Source organism: Rana temporaria, chromosome 2 (genome assembly GCF_905171775.1).
Source record: "Rana temporaria chromosome 2, aRanTem1.1, whole genome shotgun sequence".
Taxonomy (NCBI): Eukaryota; Metazoa; Chordata; class Amphibia; order Anura; family Ranidae; genus Rana; species Rana temporaria.
The window spans coordinates 71,700,720-71,709,554 of NC_053490.1; the positions used below are offsets into that span (position 1 = coordinate 71,700,720).

At 41.5% G+C, this 8,835-nt stretch overlaps 1 protein-coding gene across 2 annotated transcripts in view; it reads left to right on the forward strand.

The window, feature by feature from the left end:
* LHFPL6 (LHFPL tetraspan subfamily member 6) overlaps nucleotides 1-2,592 on the forward strand; it is a 217,508-nt gene extending 214,916 nt beyond the window's left edge. For both annotated transcript variants that reach the window (XM_040340360.1, XM_040340361.1), the window contains exon 4: nucleotides 843-2,592. In XM_040340360.1, coding sequence (XP_040196294.1) covers nucleotides 843-961 — 119 coding nt within the window. In that variant the 3' untranslated portion in view covers nucleotides 962-2,592. The remainder of the gene's footprint in view (nucleotides 1-842) is intronic.
* The last annotated feature ends 6,243 nt before the right edge of the window (nucleotides 2,593-8,835 follow it).

Genomic DNA, 8,835 nt, shown 5'->3' on the forward strand with positions numbered 1-8,835 from the left:
TTTACCTTTTAATATTATAATTCTTTAGTTATTAGTCACTGGTGGTTTGTTTCCTCTATGCTTGTGTTTGACTATTCAGCTTGAGTTAGGGCAGTGTTTCTCAATTCCAGTCCTCAGGCCCCCCCAACAGGTCAGGTTTTCAGGATTTCCCTCAGATGAAAAGGCTGTGGTGATTACTAAGGCAGTGAAACTGATCAAATCACCTGTGCAAAATAATGGAAATCCTGAAAACCTGACCTGTTGGGGGGGCCTGAGGACTGGAATTGAGAAACACTGAGTTAGGGGGATGAAAAGTTACCTGAAGTCTGAAAATCACAGTAAATCTTTAGTAAGAAAGACCACTCAGGCCTAATTACTCAGATCCTTGTATATGCTTGTTTGTGAGTGATTATCAAAGCTGGCATTAGAAGTGCAGTGCTTAGACAGCTTTACAGGAAATGAGCCTTGGTAGTTTGTAGGGATCATTCAGGAGATCGGTTCAAGTAGGACTGAAGCCAGAGCTACATGGGAACTGGAAGAAACCTGCAATCTTATCTTTATGCTTTGAAATATATGTGTTATTCAGTTTTTTTTTTAATGTAGTGTTTTCCCATTGACTCATTTGCTTGTATGGGTGCTTTGAGCTTGACTGACTGAGCTCTGTGTACAACAAAATTTTCCCTACAAGTGGATAAAATTTGCTTGATAAATGGGAATAGGAAGCCAAGTGTTCCACCTGCTGACTAGAGAGGAGGACATATGCAACATTCATATGCAATATATTTATATATATTCTATTTACCTCAACAAAAAGATGAAAAACATTTTCGAAAAAGTATATAATTGTTTTTTTCTTTTTCCAGGTACCTGCAAAATTGGATGGGCCTACTATTGTACTGGTGGAGGAGCTGCAGCTGCAATGTTAATCTGCACATGGCTGTCATGTTTCTCTGGGAAGAAGCAAAAGCAATATCCATATTAACCACGTACGGGGTCCACCATTATAGAAGTATCTTGGAGGAATATGATTCTATTCTTTGAACTGAGCGGTGGAACTTACCAACCGAACAGCTGCCATCAGGAACGTTGAGCCTTTTACAACTTTGCAACCAAGATCTCTACTTTACAAATTGTCTCCAGTGGAAAAGATGCAGTGTTTGGTCTCCACTGCAGGTAGAACTGGTCCTGAGTCTGACCATCTACTGCAGAAATCCTGCCATGCTATTCAGAGGACACAAATATTTGTCTCTTTTTGGAGCAAGCTAACTCCTTTCACTAACCCATAAAGACAGATTGTCCATTAGTGTCTAACCTTCAGGTTTTTAACATGGAAAGCAGAGGGTGGCATACATTGTGAACCCTTATCTGACATCATCTCTGGCAAGATAGACCAGTTGGTAGAAATATTGCTGTAGATATAATGTACATACAGTCCTATATGTATCTGTGGCAGAACTTCCTTTAATAACCAGTCTGTCTCGGCATAGTTGAATTCAGATTTTGGATTTAATATTCAAAACCCCCCTTTTTTCTGTGAAAATAATGGCCCGTCCACGCCAATGTATTGTAACTGCTTTTCAATGCATGTTTGTAGTAACCCAAAATCAAGGGGAAAATAGTTTACATATAATGTATAAAGAGGAACAACACTCTGCCTAACGCCCACAAAAAAATCCCTTACCCTTGCCCCTGTCTTAAAATATAAAAAAAATCCTTACCGTGCCATGTAGTTTATTGTTGCCTTGCTGAAGTAAAAGGCCCAGTTTGTCTTCTTCAGTGCCGCTACCTTTTACCTTGGATCCAACACATGTGCAGACACACTGTGGGGTTCTGCCATGTCTGCACATGAGCCTGATCCCCTCACACATGCGCACCTGTACCATGGTTCTCTGTCACTTTTTCTGGCAGACCACCGAAGCATGCGCACATTTGTGGCATCTCGCAAACGGCTCTTTGGATGGTACATCAGAAGTCAGAGAAATCCTGCAGCAACTGTGCGTGGGCAAACTTAGAACATTTGGCCTAGGCTGGATCTAGGTTGTGAAAAAATAAAAAAGGTTTTTACTGAAATTTTTGTTTCCTTTTTTATTGAAGGGTGCCCCATTATAGCCAATAGTAAAAACTCTATAAAAATGCAATACGAGTTTTTAAAGCTGAACTTGAAAAGCTACCCTTTTTCAATGTAGCCACCCTCCCTCTTTCTCTGAACTGAGCGAGGTAAATTCTGGTTTAGTTAACGGGCGCAGAGATCAGCTGCCATTACTTACCCTATCCTTTGATCCAGCAAGCCCCAGTACTGATGTCAAAAGCTCTGGGCTATTGGCTATCAACCTTGCAGTGTTCATGGAGGTGGCATACACGTGACTGCGGCTGACATTGCCTTAAAGGGTGGCGTTGTTAGACTGGTCATATGGCTGGAGTGATAGTATTACATCTTATTCCTGCACCCTTAGACTAAACAAGCTTTTAACCCTTGCAGTACGGGGGTGGGGGCCCACTGCAAGGTTCGATTTTAGTATAATTCCTGGCGTTTTAGCTTTAAGTCATTGAATTAACATGCTTACTGACAGGAACTGAAAAAAAGAAAAAGGGGATCACCCATGTAAAATGCACAAAAAAACACACATGCCTTGCGTTGTATTTTCCATTGCACTGGTGTGAACAGGCTGAGGGCTATGAATCTTTGAACGAGGCTTCTCTTTTGCTGGAGAGCTTCTTTAAATCAATAGCTATCATATGCACAACTGTCTTGCACTGTACAGAGAGCCTCTTGCAGCTACTAAACATGATAACATAATGCTTCCATTGGTGCAATCAGGGGAAGAGACAAGCTTCTGTCAATCAGATCTGGATCCTCTAGGGCAGGGATCTCCAAACTTTCTAAACAAAGGGCCAGTTGATTGTCCTCCAGATTTTAGAGGGCCAGACTGTGGCCATCGGGAGTAGAAAAGGTTTCAAAGTCAGCGGGAAAAAATAATGCCTCATCTTAATGTGAGTGGGAGGAATTCTACCCTATCATTGGTGTCCTTGGGAGAAATTATGCCACATCGTTGGTATCATTGGGCCCAATTGTTGGTGTCAGAGGGAGGAATTGTGCCCCATCGTTGATGTAAGTAGGAGTAATTGTGCTCCATTGCTGATGTGAGTGGGAGGAAACATTTCAATGGGCTCAATTGTCAGTGTCATGGGAGGAATTGTGCCCCGTCTGTAGATGAGGAGGGGATTATGCCCCATTGTTGGTAAAGGTGAATGAAATAGTGCCCCAAGGAACAGATAAAAGCAAACAAAGGACCGTATCTGGGCACAGTTTGGAGACCATTGCTCTAGGGCCATGGACCAGGTTGCAGCTGCTTCATACCCCCTGTTGCTAACATTGTATGGCTGTTTTTAGTTTTACCTAAAAAAATAAAAAATTTACATCTAAAGGCTTTTTGGAAAACTTACACAACATTTTAGAGATTGATATAGAATCTGTTTCTTTTTTCATTTAAAAGAGAAACGTTTCCCAGACTCCCTTTGTTAAATCATATGTAAAGTAAAAACGGCAAATCCTCTTTCAGAATGAAAGCAAATCGCGTTCCCTTCAAAGGCTTATCTTTTCCTTTACTCTGTCGTGTCCTTTGGCTTCTCTGGAAGTCAAGTTAGCTGTTAAATGTTGCAGTGAGGTGGATCACACAAATGTTGGACTGATAATAGCTATTTCACAGAACCATATTTTCCTCTATAAAACAGCACGGACACCGAGGAGGTTTACCTAGGAGAAAATCCATTCTGGGTATTGCCCTCCCCGTGTTGCTAAATAATCCGAACACGGGAGGGGATTCGTTTTCAGTATTATATTTTTTTTTCATTATTGCATATATTTGTGTATAATATTAGTTGGACCAATAATCTCCATTTATACTGTCTTCTGTTACGTGTATATGCACCTACCTATACGAACATGTATCTCCTTGATATGTTGGTGTTTTATTTTATCTTACACTTTTTGTGTATTCTTACAGACAAGCAAAATGACATAGCACAGTTATTTTTTATGATCGTGTAATGCAATAACCCAACGCGGTACCAGTGGAATTCACTAGACTTCTTTTCTCATGTAATCAGTTAATCACATAAACTGCTAATGTTTTACTTTGACTAAGGCCCCGTACACACGACCGAGGAACTCGACGTGCCAAACACATCGAGTTCCTCGTCAAGTTCAGTGTGGAAGCCGCCGAGGAACTCGGCGGGCCGACTTTTGCCATTGAACAACGAGGAAATAGAGAACATGTTCTCTATTTCCTCGCCGAGGTCCTCGTCGGCTTCCTCGGCCGAAAGTGTACACACGGCCGGGTTTCTCGGCAGAATTCAGCTCTGAACCGAGTTTCTGGCTGAATTCTGCCGAGAAACTCGGTCGTGTGTACGGGGCCTTATTCATTGCTCTGGAACATGGGTCTCCAAGCTTTTCATTACGAGGGGCGTATCGTCAGTGTTGACAACCAACCAGATTGAAATTACTGACACAACACCCAAAATTTACTGGCACAGCCAACTTTTTAATGGTATTTCCAAAAGTTACAAACAAGTACAATATGCAATTGGCAATATGATTTAAAGTATATAATAAGGCAAAAAAACATATTTCTTCTACGATATAGTAAGTAGCTCAGGGACAGGACTCAGGAGGGCAAGAAATTAGAATGGGCAGCGCACAGACATGAAATTGACTCTCACAATTACACTGACAGCAGTGTGCAGCAGCACAGATGATGATGACACCTCACGGACACGAGACGTCCCCTCCTGAGTCACAGTGACAGTGTCTATCCACACCAGGTGGTCCTTTCAGTCCTCTCCAGTCCAAATAGCACTGACAGTTCTGCTCCTGGCTTGCCTTGCTCCCGTCCTGCAGACCTGCACACAAGGCTCCAGCCACTCCGCTTGGCTCCCTTTACACCGTGACATCACATGACACGCTCAGACACCCCAGACCCGCCGGGTTCCACCTGAACACACTGTAGCAGGCACTTGGATGGTCATGGCTGGCTCCAGACCAGAACTTTGCATGCGCAGTTCCAGGCCGAGCGTCACAGCCATATTCTTTACTGGCAACCTTTTCCTGTCACTGGCATTTTCTGGAAGGAGAAAAATGCCCATTTTTTTGCTGGCTGCCTGTAAAACTACTGACGGTTGGCAACACTATGCATCGCATATTTTACAAATAATGTTTTTTTTATCAGTATGATATGATTTAGAACAACAGAAAAAAAAAGTTTGCTAAAACAAAGCAAAAAAATATGAACCCATCAGAGTTCCCCCTTACATCAGAGTACCCAACTAACATCAGAGCCCCCTTCACATAAGAGTCCCCATCAGCGTCCCCCTTACATCCAGTTTCCATCAGAGCCCACGTACATTAGAGTCCCCTTCAACCTTCCCCTTAGATCTGAGTCTCTCTTACATTAAAATTTCCCTTTATACCAGAACCCCCCTTACATCAGGGTACCCATCAGACTTCTCTTTTATATCAGAGGGCCAGATAAAATCTTGCAGTGGGCCGGATGTGGCCTGCAGGCTGTAGTTTGGAGACCCCTGCTCTAGAAAATTGGTGGCCAGGAACATCATAGGCCCCGAAAGCAACCAATCAGATTGTAACTCCTTTTGCAGGTATGAAAACAAGAGTGATGCCGCGTACACGCGATCGTTTTTTCGGGTTGTAAAAAATGACGATGTTTTTTTCAACCCGATCATTAAAACGGCCTTGCCTACACATGATCGTGAAAAAAAATGCTCTAGCAAAGCGCGGTGACGTACGACGGCACTATAAAGGGGAAGTTCCATGCGGATGGCGCCACCCTTGGGGCTGCTTTTGCTGATATCGTGTTAGTAAAAGACGATTCGCGCTTTTCAGTCTGTTACTGCGTGATGAATGTGCTTACTCCATTACGAACGCTAGTTTTACCAGAACGAGTGCTCCCGTCTCATAACTTGCTTCTGAGCATGCGTGGGTTTTTCACGTCGTTAAAGCCCACACACGACCATTTTTTACAACCTTAAAAACAACAACGTTAAAACCGTCATGAAAAAATAGAGCATGTTCGAAAAAAAAATTTGCCCATTTTTTAGAACCCGAAAAATGCTCTGAAGCCCACACACGATCGTTTTTAATGACATAAAAAAACGTAATTTTTTACAACCCACGAAAAACCATCGTGTGTACGCGGCATAACAATATGATTGGTTACTTTGGTGGCAACTCTGGTTTTCCTCTCCCCCCTTTTCATAGCGTACCCATAATCAACATAATTCTTTGCGATTTAGTTATCTGCTGTTTTTTTATGCTATGTATTGTTTATTATCATTTTTAAATAATAGAAACAATTACAAGGTAACGTTTGTAATAAAATATGTAAATATACAAGGTTCTTTTACTTTTGGTTTGTAGATGAAACAATAAAGTACGTATGGTACTTTTTTAAGGATTGTTGTGTTTATTACAGATATTATAATGTATACATTATAGTTACAAAAATGTTACTATTGCTGTGATATTATGAGACACCTAAAATTGGACAAAAGTGAATATATCCTTTAGGAAACTGATTACAGCAATTCGATTTTAACCTTTAAATTCATGGAATGCATCCTCTCTTAAGATGCCCATAGATGATTTTTTTTTTTTTGATCACCGTCCTAGTAGGTTAAACGAAAAAACTGACCTGATTGCCCCATTCACACATTGGAGGTGGACGGAGGAATCCTCCCCACCATGTGATAATTAATATTTAAAGTGTAACTTTGTTTTTGTTTTGGATAGAATGGAACAGGATTAGAACACCTGACATTTTTTTTCTGTATAATCTTTATTCAAAGTTTTGTGAGAAAATACAGCTACTTCATTTTCAAGATGAAGATTCGGCAGGAAACAGACAGGTTGAACATCTGTCAGATTTTTTTCACCAAATAATTTTATTGAGTATTTCAACAGTACAAATTATTCAGGATGAAGTAATACATAAGGTAATAAGTAATTAAATAGCATAAACAAGTTGTGTAGTATAAGATATAAGAATATAATCCAGCAGTGAGAGCATTTATACACTTTTCTTAAAAAACAAAAAAACAAAACATAGTGTATAAAGTATTATTCTTGTAAACATCGTTTCAAAACCATAATAACAAGATGTTGCAACTATACTGTGGTAGAGCCTTAGAGAACGGAAGGAGGTCCCCCCCATCTCACCCACCCCGTAAAGGGAACAATCTGTGGGTGACATAAGGGGGAAGATATGGTAAGTGGAAAGGCAACATAAGCATAACTTCGGGGCAGACTTCACGTACTTAGTGCTTCCCTAGCCCTATATCATTAATTCCTCTTTAGCCCTAAGAGGACAATATAGGAAAATGGTGGAGGGAAAACAAGGGATAGGAGGGAAAATATGTGGTCAGGTCAACAAGTAATCCCTGTCTCTGTTGTCGATAAAGAGTCTATACGATTGGGAACACGTGATTGTGATAGGGAGTCTATATAGTGCAACCAGCTTGCCCAGGTGTGTCTATATTTTTCATGTGAATCTTTAGCTTGGTGGATAAGTCTTTCCATTACTTCTGTTTTGTTTACCTGTGTGTGCCAGTCTTCAATTGTCGGGGGAGTTCTAGATCTCCAGTACAGAGGGATACATTGTGTGGCTGCGTTCACTAGATGAAGCGCCAGAGAGTGCTGGTACTGTGATTTCGCTATGGGAGTGTGGTGTAGTAAAAATTGTGCTGGTGAAAGAGCTATCGGCAGAGTGGTAACCTGGACTATACGTTCATGTACTGTTGTCCAGAATTGGGTCAATGAAGGACAATCCCACCAGATGTGCAAGAGCGAGCCATCCGCTCCGTCACATCTCCAACAGTTTGGGGACACTGTCGGGTAAATTTTATGCAGCTCGTCGGGTGTCCGGTACCATCTAGTGCATATTTTATATCTATTTTCTTGAGCTGTGACGTTGATAGAGCCCTTGTGTGTGTATTCCCAAATGAGTTTCCAATCATCGTCAGATAAAGTCAAGGTAAGGTCGGTGTCCCAAGCAGTTCGGGTATTAGGGTTGAGAACTCCCTCCTGGGATAACAAGGAGTATAGAACAGATATCAGATGGCGCTTTGGCTCCCTGGCTGCACATAGTTGTTCTAGGGGTGTTAGATCTCTACCCCACGTCGATTGCGATTGGGCAGTACTAAAAAAGTGTTTAAATTGGAGATATTTAAAGACTGAAATGGAAATGTGTGGAAGCTTAGTGATTAAATTCGGATAGGCTAGTAAATTGCCATTGTGGAAAAAATGGTGTGCACGGAGTGTCCGGAGAGCCGGATCAGATACTGGGTGCTTATAAGTGATATCGGGAAGAAAGTCTGGACTATGTGATAGAGGCGTCAGTGGGCCTGGAGAAGGGATCAGTTTAAGGGTTTTACACGCAGCTTTAAAGTTCAGTAACGTAGGGCCAATCAACGGGTGGTCTAAACAATTTTTGGGTATAGAACTAGAATCTATCCAGGGCAAATGGGAGATGGGAAATTTGAGGCAAGCATTTTCTATTTCGACCCACTCCTTATTAGACCTATGGAGGTGCCAATCAACGAGTCTCGTGAGAAGGCAAGCTTTGTGATAAATGGATATATCAGGAATGCCCAAACCGCCATTATCTGTCAGATTTGTATTGCTTTGTTTACCATTATCCTCTTAGGTGAAAGTAAAAGAAAATACCAAATTTTGGGTTGCCATCAGAACACTGATAGAGTGGAAATCTTCCAATGGGTACACAAGTTCTGGTTCTGGATTCACTTCCTGTTTTGGCTATGGGACAGGAAGTGAAGGGAAATCTCAGC